The sequence below is a fragment of the Pelophylax lessonae genome (assembly GCF_965119305.1).
Source record: "Pelophylax lessonae genome assembly, chromosome: 2".
Taxonomy (NCBI): Eukaryota; Metazoa; Chordata; class Amphibia; order Anura; family Ranidae; genus Pelophylax; species Pelophylax lessonae.
Window position 1 is genome coordinate 685,932,141 of NC_138769.1, and position 21,474 is coordinate 685,953,614.

Below are 21,474 nucleotides of genomic sequence, written 5' to 3' on the forward strand. Positions count from 1 at the left end.
CATTTCACTGCATTTAAAAAAACGAAACAGTAAAGTTAGCCAATTTTTTTTGTATATTGTGAAAGATGATGTCACGCTGAGTAAATAGATACCCAACATTTTACGGTTTAAAATTGCGCACACCCGTGGAATGGCGACAAACTACGTCAATAAAAATCTCCATAGGCGACTCTTTAAAAATTTTTAACGGTTACCAGTTTAGGCTCCATGTACACGGGACGTTGTTAAAAGTCCCTTTGAATGCTGGAATTTTTAGGACGTTTGAAACGTCCGTTCGCTCGCGTTTGTACCCGCGTTTTGCGGCGTTTGCGGGCATTTGCGTTTAGAAGCGTTCCTAGAGGTCAAAAAAATGATTCCTCTTTAAAATGGACATTTAAAAATTCCCTTTTTAAATGGACAAACGCGAACGCTAAATGCGGGTCATCGCGTTCAGACGCGTTTAGACGCGTTCGGACGCGTTTAGACGCGTTCGGACGCGTTTGTGCGTTTGAAACGCCGGGAAACACACGTTCGAACGCAAATAATTGCGTTCTAAAAACAGTCCCTGAATGCAACTGCCTGCAAATGACTGTAAGCGACCTGGTGTACATGGACAGATAAGATAAAATGTAGATGGGTTCAGGGGCTTCTGAAAAAAACGCCCAACTGCTCCTAAACGGCCATTTCCAGCGTCCCGTGTACATGGAGCCTTAGAGTTCGAGTGTATCTCTTTTTTTAATTATTGCTCATGCTCTGGCAATCGCGGCGATACCTCACATGTGTATATAATAAACTATACAATCAGTGCAGACAGAAATAAATGAATTAAACTAAAACCTGATATGCAAGCTGAACACCGACCCGGGAACACGGTGCAAAAACCCAGACAGAAATAAATATAATAAAATGGTGCAGGGCAAAACCATTTTATTGTATTTATACCTGTATGGTTTGAACAGCGGCGCGACTTCCATATACGTTTTCTTTCGTGTGCGAGCTCACGGCGAAGGGGGCGGCTAAAATTTAAATTTTTTTTTTCCTATTTATTTATTTATTTTTTAAATTTTAACACAGGTTTTTTTAACCACTTGCTGACCGCCGCAAGTACATTTACTGCGGCAGTCAGCCCCGTACAGGCAAAGTGACGTAGTACTATGTTGCTCGCCTGTGAGCCTCTAGGGGGCGCGCTCCTGCCCCCGCTCGTTCCTTGACAAGTCCGCGCGTGTGCCCGGCGGACCCGATGTCCGCCGGCCACTCGCAATCTCACGGTGGAGAGGGAGAAAGGCAGGCGGCTGATGTAAACAAAGCCGCCTGTCATTCTCCCCGATCTAACTGCAGAGATCATACGATCCTGCTATGTATGTCTCTGTGGTTACATCACTAGCCACACCCCTTTACAGTAAGAAGCACGCCTCTAGGGACACACTTAACCCCATGATCACTAATAAAATTAACCCCTTCCCTGCCAGTAGCAATGTAAACATCCCTTGTGACAGCAATATGCAGTGACAGGTACTCTTTATGAAGGGATCAAGGGTCTAAAAGACCCTAGACCCCTCCACTACACTTCCATGTATTCAAAAAGCCAAAAACTGTATTTTTTAATACATTCACTTTTTGAAACTGCCGCCTTTAGCAGCCGAGTAATAGCAGACCACTGGCATAGTGAGAGAAGGTGTCAGGTCCTGGACTTGAACCTGGGACCTATGCTGTGTCTGGCAATGACTCTGCTTGCTAAACCGCCTGGAATGCTGGACAGTTTCCTGGACAAATCCTTGAATGATCCTGCCGTGAATATTAAATGCCTTGAACCTTGAACCCTTTGCTGCTCCCATGAACTTCCTGATTCAAGCCATGTCTCTGCACTTCTTGGGTGCCAGAATATTGTGCCTTCTCCAGCCAATATCTCGCTTGTCTCTCATGCTGCCGTCCGTATCATCGCTACCATTCTTTATCGACATTTGGCTTGTTCCTCGACTTCGCTTCTGCTTAATCCCATCCTGCAACTACTCGTTACCGACCTTGGCTGTTCATTGACTACGCCTCTGCTTAATCCCTACCTGCTATATCTGCTATTGGACCCTGGCTTGCTGACCTCCTGGTGGGGCGATCCTGAGGACTGCCACATGGTGCTAACACACAGCAAAATTCATTTCCACCATCAGGAGTTCTGGTGAACACCGGTTAGTACTTAGATTCTGCACCTCAGGTGAGCCTGCGTCATCTTCCTGGATAACCTGCCTGTGTTCCTATCTTGAGGCTTCCTGTGTAAGATTCCACTGCTATAGCTACTGGTCTTCGAGCCTGACCCCTGGTCATTACAGAAGGACATGGGCTGGTGTTCTGCCGAAAACTCCCAACTTGCTGAGATCTCCAACTCCAACCACATCACTTCTGGTGACTGTACAGCAGGAATAATGGGAAATTTTGTTTTTAGTCCACCAGCTAGTAACCAACAAAATGGCCACCTCCAAGGCGGTGACAACCAGCAGAGGGACTAACAATGTCCACTCATTATAGCGGGTAACGGAGTGTATAGGCTGCCGGTGTTCTGCAAAAACACCAAGCGGTAAAAATCTTCAATTATTCCAGCTGTACAGTCACCAGAAGTGATGTAGTTGGAGATTTTGGCGAGTTGGAGTTTTCAGCAGAACACCGGCAAAATAAATAGAACCACGATCTCATCCACATTAAATATGTAAATAATAAATACAATTTATTTAAAAGGGAGATACAATATATATTGAGAGAGCAGTAACATCCCAAATAGAAACATACGGAATGTGTACAAAGATTACCTGGAAAAACCCACCCAAATTAGGCTCCTAATATGAGAACAACTAAGTGCATCATATCACAATATCATTGTGGGAAGTGGAAGGGGGGAGGAAGGAAGGAGAGAGGAGGAGGAAGGTTCTATTAATCTTAATACAAGATTAAAAGTGGCAGGATACAGGAAAATAAAAAACTATGACATAACCATCAGGGCCTCAGGAAAAAAACAAATGGAATAGTTTAAATCGGGTGGTTTAGTCGCTTTAGGAGAATGAATCCATCTTGTTTCAATTTGTAGTATCTTACAGTCAAAATCACCCCATCTGGGGGTTGGATGGATACGTTCAAGAGTCAAGAATCTGAGACTGTCCGGTCTATATTGATGTTTAGTGGCAAATGCCTTGCTATGGTTTTTTTTACTATATCTAGTGTTGCATCATGGACATGATCTTTGATGAGTGGCCAAAATCCAGTTTTTTGTCTTTCCAACATAGAGTGAGCCACAGCTACAGGTTAGAAGATACACAATACCAATAGTTTTACAGTTTACAAAATGTTTAGAAATGAACGGTGTTGAATTGGGAAGAGTATATCTTTACCATTATTGATACATCTGCAATATTCACAATTGCCACATTTAAAGGTGCCTTTTGGAAGGGATCTACAGGGATCACCAGAACCAAAAAACATTCCCCTAAGGGTTTGGGACTTTTAAGGCACTTAGTAGAAAATAAAAGATTTCTTTTCATATAAAAAATACATTTTATTGACACATAGATAAAAAACAAGTAGATATACACGATTATACAAAAAATACAAAAGATGAATAAGATCTCAAACCATAAATTATGGCCTGACAATACAAAAGCGATGAAGTTGTGGAACAGTGTAACAATACAGCATAACAATATAATGGGTATTGTTACGCTGTACCACAACATCATTGCTTTTGTATTGTCAGGCCATAATTTATGGTTTGAGATCTTATTCATCTTTTGTATTTTTTGTTTAATTGTATATCTAGTTGCTTTTTATCTATGTGTCAATAAAATTTATTTTTTATATGAAAATAAATCTTGTATTTCCTAAGTGCCTTAAAAGTCCCAAACCCTTAGGAGAATTTTTTCCGGTTCTGTTTACAGTATAGGGATGTTGCACAATAACTAGAGAAGTTTATGCTGAGAAAATCCATTTGTTCTACAGGGATCACCAGAGCCTCCAAGAGAGAAGTGACTGGATACCAGTTTATCCTTGATCGATTCTTTTGATCGCCTGCAAATGTGTGTCCAGGATTTTTCTAATTTGATCCGATTGATTGTTCTATCCGATGACATATTGTAGAAGATGTATCATCTGGCGTACCTTGGAACAAAAAGTAAGTCTTTCGGACTATCCTTCGCCTTTTGGTGTCCTCTTTTAAACATTTTCTACTATAAGAGCCTTGTAAAAACCTATGCTGTAGCTCAGTTGCTTGCCTTTCAAAATCTCAAGTCACTCGTACAGTTTCTACAGATCCTCATATATTGTCCACGAGGTATGCTTTTGACAAGATGCCTGTGTTGAGCACTGTCAAAATGTAAAAGAGAGTTTCCTGCATCGGTTTTCTGAATAAGTTAGTTTGTATATAATTGTCAGCATCCTTTTTAATTATAAGATCTAAAAATTATAAGGTGTTTTCATGTATCGATGAGGTGAATTTCAGATTGGAACTCATTTTGATTAGGTACAATCAAGAAGGCCTCAAAGCAATCAATTGAACCTGACCATAAGATGAAAATTTTGTTGATATACCTGCACCACAAGACTATGTGGCGCAGGTATACCGACACGTTATCACTGGAAAAAATGAATCGCTCCCACCCCCCTCAGCTACAGGTTGGCATATGACAGGGCACAAGTAGTCTCCATCGCAACCCTCCATACCTGGATGTAGTGGGAGCCATATAAGTCAACAAAAATTCAAGTAAGTCCAAAATAAACTGATTATAAACCTGATAATCATTACTCCTCTCTTTCAAGAAGGAAGAAACAACCGGGAAGTCCTCTATCATGTACATTTATGCATTTTTGGTAACACATAAAAGGTTGGAGGTATCCGAAACGTAAACTTTAGGAAATCATGTGTCTTAGATGAAATAAGATTATTCAAATGGGCCACATCAATTAAGGTCTCATAATGTTTTTGAAAAAGTGAGATGTCAGATAGGTAATTTTGCAATACCTACTCTTATTGTTTAAAATCTTTTTGCACATTGTAATATATTGAGTCCCATGCATAATGACTATGTTACCCCTTTTATCTGTAGGTTTAATTACAATATCGGTACGCTGTTGTAATGTTTTAAGGGCCTGCATTTGTTGTCGTGAGAGATTTGTATCCTTTTTATTGTCATATTTTCAATGTCATATAATGTCAAATCCAGGAATAATTTAACTCATGGATTGGTAGTAGAAGGGAACAAACATGATTTATTTTTATACTCTTGAATAAGTGGCATGTTTTTAGTTGTAGTTATACTTGTGCTAGTGGATTTACAGTCTCAAAAGAGATCCTTGGGGTTATCCCAAACTCCTCCCTCATGTTCCAATAATGTCAGTGGCTTAAGAGTAAAATAATCTGCTCTGGTATAATTGGCATTTTCAGATTCGGAATGAAGTCCTGTTGTCTGGGAGGGAGTAGCAAAAAAAAAAAAGATTTGAAATTCAGTTTGCGAGCAAAAAATTGTAAGTCCTCCCCAAATCAAATTTGTCCACATTTCTAGTAGGGCAAAATGCAAGCCTAATTTAAGCAATGATAGTTCATCATTCGAAAAAAGTAAAAAAATCTGTAAGATTAACCACTTTACCACCGGAGGATTTTGCTGTCTTACGTCCAGGCCACTTTTTGCGATTCGGCGCTGTGTGACTTTAACTGACAATTGCGCGGTCGTGCGACGCCGTACCCAAACAAAACTTACGTCCTTTTTTTCCCACAAACAGAGCTTTCTTTTGGTGGTATTTGATCACCTGTGCGATTTTTACTTTTCGCGATATAAACAAAAAAAGAACATTTATTTTGAAAAAATAACAATATTTTTAAAAATTTTTTATATGAAATTCCCCCCCAAAAAAATGTAAAAATCAGTTCACTTCACTTGGATGTCACATTATTGTTTATTTACCTTTTTTTTTTTTTTTACTTTGTTCAAACTCCTAGTACATTTGTTCATATGTTTTTGCACACCAGTCACTTTACTTGATGCAATATAAGTGTTTTCACTTCACTGAAATATTTCTTTAGCGCACCAATATTTTAGGATCATTTTTAATACCATTATTTGGACCTTGGTTGCAGCTTACACATCAAATAATTAGCGCACCTTTTACACTTTTTCAAACGAATATTCCTGTTTAAGATAAACTCTTTGGTTGTTATAAATGATGGGCTTTTTGATATTGACATGCTTATAGTAGATGGATATCTTATTTGGGCAACTGAATGATGAACACTACTCCATCCCACAGACTTCTAGGCAATGGGGTTTTAGTATGAGATTTGGATCACTACCAACTTATACAGCTCAAGAAAATTAAAGAAACACTTTGAAAACACATCAGATCTCAATGGGGAAAAATATCATGCTGGATACCTATACTGGTATGGACTGGGTATTGGGTTAGAAACAAAAGGATGCCATAATGTTTGATGGAAATTAAAATTATCAACCTACAGAGGGGTGAATTCAAAAACACCCCGAAAATCAAAGTGAAAAAGGATGCAGCAGGCTCGTCCATTTTGCTAAAATTTAATTGCAGCAACCCAAAATGGTACTCAGTAGTTTGTATGGCCCCCAATGCTTGTATGCATACCTGACAGTGTTGGGGCATGCTCCATGCTCCTAATGAGACGACGGGTTGTGTCCTGGGGTATTTCCTCCCAAATCTGTGCCAGGGCATCACTGAGCTCCTGATTAGACTGCTGTGAAACCTTGTGGCATCAGATGGACCAAAACATAATGTCCCAGAGGTGTTCTATTGGATTTAGGTCAAGCGAGCGTAGTGGCCATTCAATGGTATTGATTCCTTCATCCTCCAGGAACGGGCTGCATACTCTCGCTACATGAGACAGGGCATTGTCATGCACCAGGAGGAACCCAGAACCAACTGCGTCATCGTAGGGTCTGACAATGGGTCCAAGGATTTCATCCCAATACCCAATGGCAGTCAGGGTGCCATTGTCTAGCCTGTAGAGGTCTGTGCATTCCACCATGAATATGCCTTCCCAGACCATCACTGACCCACCACCAAACTGGTCATGCTGAACGATGTTACAAGCAGCATAATGTTCTCCATGGCTTCTCCAGACCCTTTCACGTCTGTCACATGTGCTCAGGGTGAACCTGCTCTCATCTGTGAAAAACACCGGGCGCCAGTGGTGGACCTGCCAATTCTGGTGTTCAAGCTTCATGGTGCTGGGCAGTGAGCACAGGGTCCACTAGAGGATGTCGGGCCCTCAGGCCACCCTCATAAAGTCGGTTTCTGTCTGTCTGATCAGAGACATTCACACCAGTGGCCTGCTGGAGGTCATTTTGTAGCGCTCTGGCAGTGCTTACCCTGTTCCTCCTCTCCCAAAGGAGCAGATACTGGTCCTGCTGATGGGTTAAGGACCTTCTACGGCCCTGTCCAGTAGAAGGTCCTTGCAGGGGTGTCCAAACTATGGCCCTCCAGCTGTTCAAGAACTACAATTCCCATCATGCCTACTTATGTCTGTGAATGTCAGAGATTTACAATACCTCATGGGAAGTGTAGTTCCCCAAAGGCTGGAGGGCCATAGTTTGGACACCCCTGTAAGAGTAACTGCCTGTCTCCTGGAATCTCATCCATGCTCTTGAGACTGTGCTGGGAGACCGCAAACCTTCTGGCAATGGCATGTATATATGTGTCATCCTGTAGGAGTTGGACTGCTTGTGCAACCTCTATAGGGTCCAGGTATCGCTCCATGCTACCAGTAGTGACACTGACCCTAGCCAAATGCAAAACTAGTGAAAAACAGTCAGAAAAGTTGAGTAGGGGAAAGAAAATGTCAGTGGCCCCCACCTGTAAAACCATTCCTGTTTTGGAGGTTGTCTCATTGTTACTCATCCAGTGCACCTGTTGTTAATTTCACGAATGACAAAGCAGCTTAAACTGATTACCAACCCCCTTTGCTACTTAACTGACCAGATCAATATCCCAGGAGTTTATTTGACTTGATGCTATACTCCGATTAAAAAGTGTTCCTTTAAGTTTTTTTGAGCGTTGTATTTTATTCCATTCTATCCCTAGTGGGTAAGTTCAGGTCACAATTATTGGTGTCCAGGCATTGTGGTTCGGGGTGGTCCTCTCTCCTCCCTCCCCCCGAACCACAACGCCTGGACACCAATAATTGGACTCTGAAACCTTTGACACCACCTACTCAGCAAGCACCATAAGAACCCAGATTAAAGAACTTAAGACCTCAGAAGGCTGCACATACAAATGGCCAGGATACTCCCTACTCATGAGGTATAGACTCAGTATATATGGTTGTACACAATTATATATACTGACATATAACCAAGGGAACTCCAGAAGCCACACATCAGCAGATTGGATGCAATACATGCTCCGATCCAGGCCAAGTACCATACCACACATACTCTAAGACCATCTGGCGAGACATTCCAACAAGAAGGATTCTCAACAGGCTTTAAGGTTCAGATTCCCGCTGCCCTAGGGGGACCGTTATCATCATACAAGAAAAAAAACGATCGATAAACCTGTGACTTTGACCCTTGAAAAAGGCTCGAACGAGCCAAAACGCGTTGGGACACAAAACGCAGGACAAACACTCTGTCACGATAGAGAACGTTTCCAAAAGTCACAAACTGTCACCCTTTCTGAACTCGTATCACTTACCTTCACCAGGGGTCTTTAGCCCCTCACAAAATCCTTGATAATGTATATATGTATTACTGCATAAGGAATAGTAAATCACTATATATTTTTTACTTCTTGCTTGATATTATTTATTACTTGCCCTTAAAGTCCCACATCTTCTTTATGGCTTGAGGTACCATACCCCCAAAAACTCAGATTACCATAGGGACGGTGGCAAACCTAATACTATCTATAGGTAGCTAACGGTCAACAAACCCCCAAAGTGTATTCCATGTACTAAAATGTAGAAGACAGACAGACTGCTACTGGGGTCTCTTCCTATTGCTTGTGTATTGAGATAATGTGTAATTTTGTATTTTGATTTCGCTTTTTGGCCCGGCAGTCTTGTCATCCCAGTCTGGTTTAAATGCGCTGAGTTAATTAGTATGTTAAGGAATACTTTTGCAAGGCACCGTAGATGGGATTAGCCATGAGTCAGCTGTACCTCATTATCTAACCATTGTGTGATGTTTTGGGTAAATATTCAGGTCATTGTTCATGTAGTGACTGACAAACTTCTCAAGTGTATATAAATTCTGTGTGACTGTTCAAAAAAGTGTGATTCTAGCACAAGCTAAGTGTCAGGCTAGCTTTGTATGACGGCGGCTGGGATTTGATATTTATGTTCATGACTGCGAGGAAGCCGTATACTGACGGAGGACCACAAGTACAGTGTGGGTCGAAGGTTCCGTTACAATATATATACACACACACACACATATCCTGTATATATATGTTTTTTTTTTTTTTTTAATGTAGCACAAAGTTTCACAGAGAAGAATTATTGTGATGACTACACTTATTGATGGTATATGTATGAGCAAGCTGGGACTGGTTCTCTTTATAAAAGCAGCTTAACATATTTTGCTCTACAGTGGAAGATACACTATACAGTCTGATCAGAGCTCCTTTAGATTTAACATCATGAATCTAGTTTATGAACTGGATTCAATTGGAATGAATTGTTTAGGGTTTGTTCAGACTGTGTAGTGTATAGCCTAACCATTTTAAATCACTATATATTAACCAGTGTATTAGTAAATAAAAGGTTATTCAACTTACAAATAATACTGATTTTAAAATACTGGGGCGGTTAAAGGGGTTAGTTCACCTTTACCAAAGAAACTGCCTATGTGGGTAAGGGGTGTCTGTAGATAACAATAAACTGTGCAGTTCTGACCAAAGTTGGATGATGCTCTTGCTATAGGTTTATGCCATTTACATACCTCCCAAAGCCTGGCCAAAAAAGGGATGGTATCATCATGTCCTGCCTTGTTGTTAGAATGTTGCTAAAGTGTCCTAGCAACAAGACAGGAAAGGATGATTCAATCTCTGGAAGTTGTTCAGCCAGGCTTTGGGAGGTACGTAAATGGCCATCGCCTATGCAGGGTGATTTTACTTTGGTCAAAGCTGCACAGTTTGTTTCTATCTACAGGCCTCCCTTACCTGTGGAGGCTGTTTTTTGGTAAAAGGTGAACAAACCCTTTAAACTATATGATAGTTTCTTATTTCTCTCAGGCTGGGTGTACACTTATGTCAGATGCAGCTCACAGCAGGGGTCCAGTGCGTCCCTGTTCTACATTGCAGGAAGAAAATCGGGCCCGAATTCGGACCTGAAATGGAACCAAAGACGCACAGGACCACTGTGCACTCTGCTCAGCAGCCGCCACAGAGAGTCGGACACATTCTCCTATCATGTGGATTTGATGCGGAAAAACCCAGCCTCAGGGTTTTGTTTAGTAAGATCACAGTGTTTGTTCTATCAGGTGAGCTGTTGTTATTATGAGGGATTCCTACCCTTTAGATTCCTACCGGTTAGATTTTAATCTAAGAGGACGTGGGGGGGGGGGTGGTATTGGATATATTAGCCAGGAAATATTGTAGTGCAATCTAGGGAATCCCCGCTGAGCAGGCAGGTGACAGATACATGTATGTATGCAGAGCGGACACAGTCCTGCTCTCCTCTATGGGGCAATCAGATGGAAACGGACTGCCTGTCCATGTCCATCCAATTGGTCGGACGGATGGGGAATAGGACCAACATCTGTCTGTTGTTGGTGGCTAGGATCGGATCAGATGGCAGCAGGTGACATGCACTGCTGCATAGGTTAGACTGGAGGGGCGATCAGGGTCACCTAAAAAAAAAATAGGTGGGCCTGATCAGATCGCCCGTGTGAAAGGGTGCTAAGCATTCATGTCAATGGGAGTTGTTTTCCTGTACTGGTTAACACAGATATACATGACAGTTCAAAGACTGCAATCGACTTGCTTTGTGTTACGGTTCTTTGGAAGCAGCTTGGCCTACTTAGCGGACTGTGAAGTGCAGGCAAAGCAGGTCAAACAATCTTTTGCATTTGAGTAGTAAAGTGAGCTCCAAGAAGAGCAACAACAAGAACCCTAAAAGGCCAACAGGTGACTCAATCCATCATATTTATGGTGGCTGCACCTGTATGAAATCTTTTATTGAAAAAAATGTATGGCTGCTATTGCTGGCTTTTTTTTCTGTAAATACTTGTTCCTGGTCATACTGATTCAATGATTTTTAATGGTGTGTGTCACAGGCCTCTGGTAAGTATGCAAATCAGAAGACTTCATTCTGCCCTTACATGCTTGCTCTAGGTAAGTGGCTCAGAAAGTATAGGATGTCAGGAGGAAGCCAGACAACAAGCATTTTCAGAAGGACGTCAGCATTGTATTTCTCTTAGTAGCAGTATGTAATATATATTATATATACAAAGTTATTTCACTTTGAACACTGATAGCCTTGTAACATTATCTAGAAACATTACATCATAAATATATTTTTCACATTTCTTCATAAAAAAAGTTGAGCATTACAGTGTCCATACTCTACTGTATATAAAACTGCTCAGATGTGTGCATAAATCAACGCTTAGGTGCATAGGCATGTACTCATGGATCTAAAATGGTTTTCTAATCTAAAATCACAAATATTTTTTTTTGTTGCAGCGCTCAGGAAGCTACAACACATGTGCTGTATCCGTGTGATGTGTATTTGTTCACAGTGTCCTCCGACTTTCTCTGCAGTTCCTCAATGTGAGAATTCAGAATTCTCTCAAAGTCCTGAGCTCTTCTGTTCTCCTCCTGTAGGAATCTTTCTGCTGCCGCCAGGAAGGATTCTTCTCTGTCGCACTACAATGGAACAAGATATTAAAGTAAGTGCAAGTTCACCAATCACAGCCAAATCTTAATTCTATGGGGCTATATTGTCCTCTGTGATGACAACCATGGTGAGCAGCGGTTTCCAAGCTGTGGCCCATGGGCTAGATGCAGCTCTTTGCTTGCCTTTATCTGGCCCTTGGGGCAATGTCCCCCCCACCCACTGATACAAGGCACTATTCCTCCCACTGACACCAACACTAAGGGTGCCATTCCTCCCACTGACACCAAGGATAGGGCACTATTCCTCCCACTGACACCAACAGTAAGGGTGCCATTCCTTCCACTTACACCAAGGATAAGGCACTATTCCTCCCACTGACACCAACAGTAAGGGTGCCATTCCTTCCACTGACACCCAGGATAGGGCACTATTCCTCCCACTGACACCAACAGTAAGGGTGCCATTCCTTCCACTGACATCAAGGATAGGGTACTATTCCTCCCACTAACACCAACAATAAGGGCCTTTTCCTCCTACTGGCACCAACAATGGGACACGATTACTCCCACTGACACAAACAATAAGGGCCTTTTCCTTCTCCTACTGACCAAAAGGCGCTATGTTATTTTTATTATACCCACTGACCAACAAGCCTAAGACAATGAGTTTGATTTAAGAAAATTGGAGAGTGCAAAATCTGGTGTAGCTCTGCAGAGAAATCAATTAGCTTCATTTTTTTTGATAAAGCTTAAAGTGGAGTTCCACCCAAAAGTGGCACTTCCACTTATTTCCTTCTTCCCCCCTCCGGTGCCACATTTGGCACCTTTCAGGGGGGAGGGGGGGGTGGGTACCTGGTTTTGACAGGTACCCTTCCCCTCTTCCGGACGACGGTGCAGCGGAGCTGTTCTTCAGAAGTTTGGCCCCCTCCTCCTTCCCCCGCCAATCCGAATTCCCAGCGCGAATCGCTCATGCACAGTAGGGACCCGCCCATGAAGCTGCAAGGCTGCCGGGTTCCCTTACCAGCAATGGAGGCGGCGGCAGCAGCACCCAACAGCCAATGTAAACATTGGCTGCAGTGCCCACATTGCAGGACTCCAGGACGGGTAAGTGTCCTAATAATAAAAGTCAGCAGCTATAGTCTGTGTAGCTGCTGACTTGTAATTTTTGGAGGGGGAAAGGGGAGGCTGAAACACCACTTTAACTGAACAAGCTGAAGTTAGAAGCTGATTGGCTACCATGCACAGCTGCACCAGATTTTGTACTCTCCAGTTTTAGTAAATCAACCCCCAAAAGGGACAATGTCTACCCTGCAGCTAATCAAGCACAGAGCATGGGGAACGTCCCTTTTCACTGTTGTAAACGTTATCAGGTGACTGTAGAGCCACCTGGATCAGACATCGGCTGAAAAAGATTTTACCAAGCTCATGAGATCTGCAGCAATGAACTTGTTTTAACCACCTGAAGTCCAGTACGTTTTAAAACAGCCTAAGGATGGCAAGTGGTTAAGATGGCAAATATGTACCTTTCATAAAAAATAAAAAAAGACGACGTGCGGATTGTGGCACTAATGTCTTGGTTGAGGCACTTCCTTTTATATAGTGACAATTTTGATCTAAGCATAGGAAAAAAAGAGTAGAATGTGAAATTCTGCTCGATTCAGAATCCCAACTGCCTCTCTTGTCACAGCAAGATCTCCTATTCCTCCTTGACACCAGCATCTATTTGGATCTACATCAGACGACCTGCCAAGGGGATGAGACTGTGGCATAGCAGGAAACACATTTCCTAAGACTCCAGGATATAGGCAAGATGTGGATTGTAAGACCCAGGATGGAGATAGCAGAGTGAGCCAGTCTCAAAGTAGTGTGCGCCACATCAATAAGAGCCAAAAGAGTCTCCTAATGTCATTCTAATGGCTGAAGACAGTGACTCCTCAAGTATAACCTCGTCTGGTAGAGATTAAAGCAAATATGACTGAAGAATTTAAAGCCTAGAAAAAGATAACCAATTCAGCTACCACATTTAGGAATTGGTAAGCTGCAATGTATTGCTTTTTTGTTTTGGGGTTTAACCCCTTGGAGCCTAAGCCCATTTCTGACACATGTTGCTTACAAGTTAAAATCAGTATTTTTGCTAGAAAATTACTTACAACCCCCAAAGATTATACATATATATATATATTATATATATATATATTTTTTTTTTTTTTTTAGCAGAGATCCTAGAGAATAAAATGGCGATCGTTGCAATATTTTATGTCACATGGTATTTGCGCAGCAGTCTTTCAAATGCATTTTTTTGGGATAAAATACACTTTCGTGAATTAAAAAAAACCCCACAAAACTGGAAATTTAGCCCAATTTTTGTGTATAATGTGAAAGATGATGTTACACGAGTAAATAGATACCCAACATGTTATGCTTTAAAATTGCGCACACACTCGTGGAATGGCGACAAACTTCGGTACTTAAAAAATCTCTATAGGCGACACTTTAAAAAATTATTGCTCCCACTCGAACGATTGCAGCAATACCTCACATGTGTGGTTTGAACACCGTAAACATATGCGGGCTTGCATACGCATTCGCTTCTGTGCACAAGCATGGAAGGACGGGGCGCTTTAAATTGTTTTGTTTTTATTATTTATTTTTTTACACAATTCGTTCAAAAAATAAAAATTTGATCACTTTTATTGTGATCACAAGGAATGTAAACATCGCTTGTGACAGTAATAAGGCAGTGACAGGTGTACTTTATGGAGGGATCTGGGCCTAAAAGACCCCAAATCCCTCATCTGGACTTAAAAGCATTCAAAACACCAAGTTTGGCTGTTTTGAATACTGTAATTTTTTTTTCTTTTTTTTTTTTTTAAATCTGGCACCTTTAAAGCTTCAGTACCTGGAAGTGATGTCATGAAATCGCTTCCGGGTTTTTACATCGGAGACCCGATCAGAGCCGAATTCGGCTTTGTTCGGGTCTTTGGCCAGCTGGCGGACGTGTCGGCTGGTTGCTCGGGTCTCCCGGTGGGATGGGAGACCTGGGTAGCCCGCGAAAGGCGGAGGGGGGGTTGGACGTGCCCTCTCGCTCCTTGTAATTACATATGAGCGGCTGGCTGCTCAGCCACATCGGTTGTCATTACAAGAAAGCCAACCGTTGGCTCCCAACAACGGTCCCGGCAGATTTCTCTAGCTGTAGGCATCACCCTGGTACAACCCCTGAAGCCAAGGCCGCATATTTGAGTTCCGTCGGCGCTAAGGGTAACAATATAAAAAAAAAAAGAAATATGCTCATAGATACCTGCATGGATAATACAATACATACAATTATGATTAAATCATACAAGAACATCAAATAAGTATTACTTACAGATGTGGAAGTCCCATCTAGCTGATCATAAATACAAATCAGAGACAGATCCATCTCTGGAAAGTGGTGGCCACTGTGTAGAGATGTCTCACTATTTAGAAGAGGCAGAATGGCTTCCAGGCAGCTCTGATCCATTAAGAGGCTCTGGGATGGCGTTCCACAGTCGCTGTCTATGGGAGTAAACCGACAGGCACCCCGCAGTGTTAAATTATTACTTGTGCTGTTATTGAGCTGTTTCAGCACCCTAAGTTGATTTTCTTCATGACATAATCTGAAATAAAAAGTATGATCACAACGTTAAACTGTTATTGCACCAAACTCATTACTGACCCAACACCATCAAATATTTTCTGAATGAATAGAACGTTTTCATGTGTGCAATGAAGAGGACCTTGAAAGGTGTTCTGAACATTTCACCATCTCTGCAAGCATAAGAAATGGCCTGTGCTGCATAATAGTGCCGTATTAATGTCACAGAAGATAAAACACAATTCATGACCTGCAGAGCAAACGTTCAAAGTTTATATTCAATTACAGCCAACTACAAAATGAGGCGAAAATTAAAATACCATTCTACAAGCAATTTTGCTACGCAAACTTATATAGATAGTATACAGTACACACAAACTATAGCCAAAAAAAAGGGTACCTGTGCACAAACCCAGCTCCATAAGGAGATGGTTTGATGTGTTTGGTGTGGAGGAACTCAAGTGGCCCACACAGAGCCTTGACCTCAACCCTACTGAACACCTTAAAGCGTTTGTTACCCTAAAAAAAAAAAAAAAAAAAAAAGAAGAAGATGGATCCTGTTCCCTTAAAGCATGTTATACAGCACATTGCTTGTGCTGTGTAATTTGGCCCCCTGTATTACCTGGCTATGTCCTCCCCTCTGTAAACTGACCACGGTATATCATGACTGCCGAGACCTGACACCGTGGTCAGTTTACATGCCTCCGTCATCCACAGCCCTGCTCTCGTTTCTCCTGTGTCCATCCCCCCCAACCTCCTCCTCTTCTTGCCTTTCAGCTCCGTGTCACGGGCCGCCCGCCCCTCCTCCTGCTGCTGCTGCTGAAATAACTGTTAATGCATTATATAATCCTCTTGGTTTCCTAATCCTATGTGCCTCTGACTATGTTTTATAAAAAAAATGCTGTATATACTTGATTTCAGTGTGCTGCTCGGCGATCACCTGACCGACCGGCTCTCTCCCCTCCTCTCCTTCCGAGTGAAGTTACCAGGGGGAATCTCTGCCCCTGCCCCCTGCAGCTGTCAGACGGGGAAAGGAGAGAGCCAGCTGGTGATGTAATCGCCGAGCAGCACACTAAAATCAGGTATATACAGTATTTTTTTTTAAAAAACACATAGACAGAGGCACACAGGCTTAGGAAACATAGATGATTATACAAAGTCATGCAAGTGGCTTAACTTGGATCAGAATGTCTCTTAAAAAGAAATTCTGCTTTTAAAAATGAACTGGAATGGCAACTGTATGCCCGATCTTCCCATCCCAAATATGTACATGTTCTTGCAAATGCTCTTTGGGCTGATTGGGTAAAAATTCTCACAGCCACGCTGCCAAAATCTTATGGAAAGCCTTCTTAGGAGAGCGGAGGCTTTTGTTTAGCCACAAAGGGACGAGGAGTGAGGGAATCTCTATACATGTACATGGTTATGGAATGACATGTCCATCTAACACCTAGAGATGTGATGATCAGGTATCCACAAAAAAACAAAAACAAACAACAAAAAAAAAAAATATATACTGACTTTGTGTATATTTATACATATACATACTGCTCAAAAAAAATGAAGGGAACACTTTGACATCACGTCAGATCTCAATGGGGAAACATCTCATGCTGGATATCTATACTGACATGGACTGGGTAATGTGTTAGGAATGAATGCCACATCGTTTGATGGAAATGAAAATTATCATCCTACAGAGGGCTGAAATCAAAGACACCCGGAAAATCAAAGTGAAAAAATGATGCAGCAGGCTAGTCCATTTTGCTGAAATTTCATTGCAGCAACTCAAAATGGTCCCCCACATGCTTGTATGAATGCCTGACAATGTCAGAGCATGCTTCTAATAAGATGCCGGAAGGTGACCTGGGGTATTCCAGATGTGGATCTGGGCATCATTGACCTCCTGAACAGACTGAGGTGCAACCTGGCGGCGTTGGATGGACCAAAACATAATGTCCCAGAGTTGTTCTATTGGATTCAGGTCAGGTGAGCGTGGGGGCTATTCAATCGTATCAATTCCTTCATCCTCCAGGAACTGGCTGCATACTCTTGCCACATGAGGCTGGGCATTGTCATGCACCAGGAGGAACCCAGGACCCCCTGCACCATCGTATGGTCTGACAATGGGTCCAAGGATTTCATCCCAATACCTAATGGCAGTCAGGGTGCCATTGTCTAGCCTGTAGAGGTCTGTGCGTCCCTCCATGGATATGCCTCCCCAGACCATCACTGACCCACAACCAAACCAGACATGCTGAACGATGTTACAGGCAGCATAACGTTCTCCACGGCTTCTCCAGACCCTTTCACGTCTGCACATGTGCGCAGGGTGAACCTGCTCTCATCTGTGAAAAGCACAGGGCGCCAGTGGCAGACCTGCCAATCCTGGTGTTCAATGGCAAATGCCAATCGAGCTCCATGGTGTCAGGCAGTGAGCACAGGGCCCACTAGAGGACGTCCGTCATGAAATCAGTTTTTGATCGTTTGGTCAGAGACATTCACACCAGAGGCCTGCTGGAGAGCATTTTGTAGGGCTTTGGCAGTGCTCATCCTGTTCCTCCTTGCACAAAGGAGCAGATACTGGTCCTGCTGATGTGTTAAGGACCTTCTACGGCCCTGTCCAACGCTCCTAGAGTAGCTGCCTGTCGCCTGGAATCTCCTCCATGCTCTTAAAACTGTGATGGGAGACACCGCAAAACCTTCTGGCAATGGCATGAATTGATGTGCCATCCTGGAGGAGTTGGACTGTCTGCGCAATCTCTATAAGGTCCAAATATGGCCTCATGCTACCAGTAATGATACTGACCCCAGCTAAAACCATTCCTGTTTTGGAGGTCGTCCCATTGTTGCCCATCTAGTGCATATGTTAATTTAATTAACTCCAAAAGCAGCTGAAACTGATTAACAACCCCTCTGCTACTTAACTGGCCAGATCAATATCCCAGGAATTTAATTGACTTGATGCTATACTGAATCTCTCTATCTATCTCTCTATATAAAACCAAAAACTTAAATTATTTCAGTTTAATTCTTTAAGTTAAACTCATGTTTTATATAGATGCGTACATACACACACACATACACATTATAATTTTTATATATTATATTATATATATATATATAAAAAAATATAATATATATTCACACACTCATACCACTGCTTGTCTGCACATTTCTCCTCTCTTGATGAATACTCATGGACCTCTGCAGTCTCCTCTTTATCTCCGCCCTGATCCAGCTCTGCAGCTTTCCTATGACTCATCCCTCCCTCCCTTGCTAGCAAACTCTCACAGAGTGAGAGAGAGAGATGTGCATGATGTCATTAGCCTAGGCCAGTGATGGTGAACCTTGGCACCCCCGATGTTTTGGAACTACATTTCTCATGATGCTCATGTACTCTGCAGTGTAGTTGAGCATCATGGGAAATATAGTTCTAAAACATCGGGGGTGCCAAGGTTCGCCATCACTGCCCTAGGCTAATGACTAGACAAGAAAGAGGAAGCAGGCTGTATAAGATATTTACTGGCAGAAAAAAAAAAGTTTTACTATCCAAAGTTAAAACAACAAGGGCAGAAGATTAAATAGATGTAAAAATGAAACAATTACTGAAGAGCCGCTTTAAGGAGTTTAGTTCCGCTTTATGTCCCCTTTTATGAAAACAATCGGAGTATGTTCTGTAACGATAACACTTACTTTTAAGTAATTTTTAATATTTTACATACAAATTTAAAAATGCTCAAGCCATTGGTAATCCCTTATGAGGACTTAAATTTTAAAGCACAGCTCCAACCAAATAATGTTTTTTTCGTGAGTTTTTTTGTTATTGCATTGTCAATAGCCATCGGGGAGATTTTCCCATTCTTACTTTGATATTACAGAGAAAAGAAATGGGCAAACTTCCTAACAGGGGTTAAGTACAAATCGGGAAGACTGAGAACCTCTGATGGGCATTGATGTCTTGGTCTCCGATGAGGAGATCCCTCACTTTGCTTGATCACCAGGATAGAAGGTTTCCCCCGATAGTGACACAGACAATGATAAAACATAAATAGGTGACAAGCAGTACGAGTGCCACACTAATGGTCATAGATTCCAACACAGTCTTTATTTTATATTTTGTGAAACATGTTTTGGGAGATTCAAACACTGTCCCTTCATCAGGGCTTAAATATTCAGTTCGATAAACTCTAAAATGACTGGATTTATGTAATGCTTTTATAAAGGCAGATTGTAAGTATAATAGAATAATTACATATATAGCACTACTCCCATGGGAGCTGCTGTGTGTGGGTTCCCCTGGGTTACCATTAGCAACAGTAGACCATTCTGACATGTTTCCAATTGTTTTTACCTCAGACAAGGACCAGTCCAGCTTCTTTGGTTTTTATGTTTTATTAGGAACTTGGATAGGAGAAGGGATGAGTGGGATACTCCAATTAAAAATGGAACTATGCACAATATGCTGAGACGATATAGAAAATGCTGATTGACGCCGGTCAACGCTGACTGATGCTGGTTAACCACTTAAGCCCCGGAAGATTTTACCCCCTTCCTGACCAGGGGGTATTTTGCGATTCGGCACTGCGTGACTTTAACGGACAATTGCGCGGTCGTGCGACGCTGTACCTAAACGAATTTGACGTCCTTTTTTTCCCACAAACAGAGCTTTCTTTTGGTGGTATTTGATCACCTGTGCGATTTTTTGATCACGCGCTATAAACAAAAAAAGAGCGTCAATTTTGCAAAAATAACAATATTTTTCACATTTTTTTATATGAAATTCCCCCCAAAAAAAAAGTAAAAATCAAAATTTTTTAAAATTTTCGGCCAATTTGTTTTATGCTACATATGTTTGGTAAAAAAAAATCGCAAAAAGCGTATTTTGATTGGTTTGCGCAAAAGTTATCGCGTTTACTAACAAAGGGAAAGATTTGTCATTTTTGTTGTTTTTTTTTTTTTAACGCGTAATGGCGGCGATCTGCGATTTTTTTTGCGGTACTGCGACATTGGGGCGGACAGATCGGACCCTTGACTGACATTTGTGACACTTTTGGGGTTACCAGTGACATTTCTACAGTAATCAGTGCTATACATATGCACTGTTACTGTAAAAATACACTGGTTGTGAAGGGGTTAACTTTATTTGGAAGGGAGGGGCTGTGTGTATCCCTAGGGGCGTGCTTTCTACTGTGATTGGCTGTGGGTTGAGCTGTAAGGACACTGATCAACGGATCTACATACTAGATCCGTTTTATCAGTGTCTTTACAGCGAGGAGAATGACAGGCAGCTTGTTTACACAAGCTGCCTGACATTCTCCCTCTCCCCCGCCGATCGCCGAGTGACCGGCGGACATCGGGTCCGCTGGTCACACGCGCGGGGGGGTCCGTGACCACGCGGGAGCGCGCCTCCGGGGGCGCGCGCTCGCTCCCTAGACCCTCACAAGCTAGTGACGTAGCCCTACGTCACTTTGCCTGTGAGGGGCTGACTGCCGATGTAGATCGGCGTTAGGCAGTCGGCAAGTGGTTAATGCTGACCGACACTGGTGAACGCTGTTTGAGCTAGGCCGCTTACTTTACTCTTCCTTTGACTGTGAAAGAGTCCTTTTTTAGCTTCCTAAGGCACTCCTTTCCTGAGGTAGCTGTCCTTTATATTAGACTGCACTGCTGAGCAACTTCAGGGCCCTTCCTGGTGCCCCCTTTTACCCTCTAATCTTCAGGGCTTTACAACTTGGCACCCCCTTTACTGTGACACTCTGGGTTAGCTGACTTCTGGATCCCCTTGACCCCTCTGGAGTGGTCCCCTGGGCAGATGCTTGAGTACTCAGGATACTGTTTTTTCCAGAAATATTCTGCCCAGCAGCTCCACTTGGTCAGCACACACTGGATCCTTCTGCAACACAGCTCAACCACCTTCCTCAGCAACAGGAGGAGAGACAGCAGTCACCCTCCTCCTGGGACCCGGCTTCCCGCCCAAAGACACCATGTCACATGCCCCCTCCGGATTTATTCCCAATCCCAGAATGCATTGCAGCAATGCCCACCCA

At 42.5% G+C, this 21,474-nt stretch overlaps 1 protein-coding gene across 1 annotated transcript in view; it reads right to left on the reverse strand.

Moving 5' to 3' along the window:
* Positions 1 to 11,642: 11,642 nt before the first annotated feature.
* Positions 11,643 to 21,474, reverse strand: part of DEUP1 (deuterosome assembly protein 1) — a 101,596-nt gene continuing 91,764 nt past the window's right edge. The window contains exons 12-13 of the mRNA XM_082245865.1: positions 15,182 to 15,452; positions 11,643 to 11,844 (exon numbers count right to left, since the gene is read on the reverse strand). Coding sequence (XP_082101991.1) covers positions 11,665 to 11,844; positions 15,182 to 15,452 — 451 coding nt within the window. The 3' untranslated portion in view covers positions 11,643 to 11,664. The remainder of the gene's footprint in view (positions 11,845 to 15,181; positions 15,453 to 21,474) is intronic.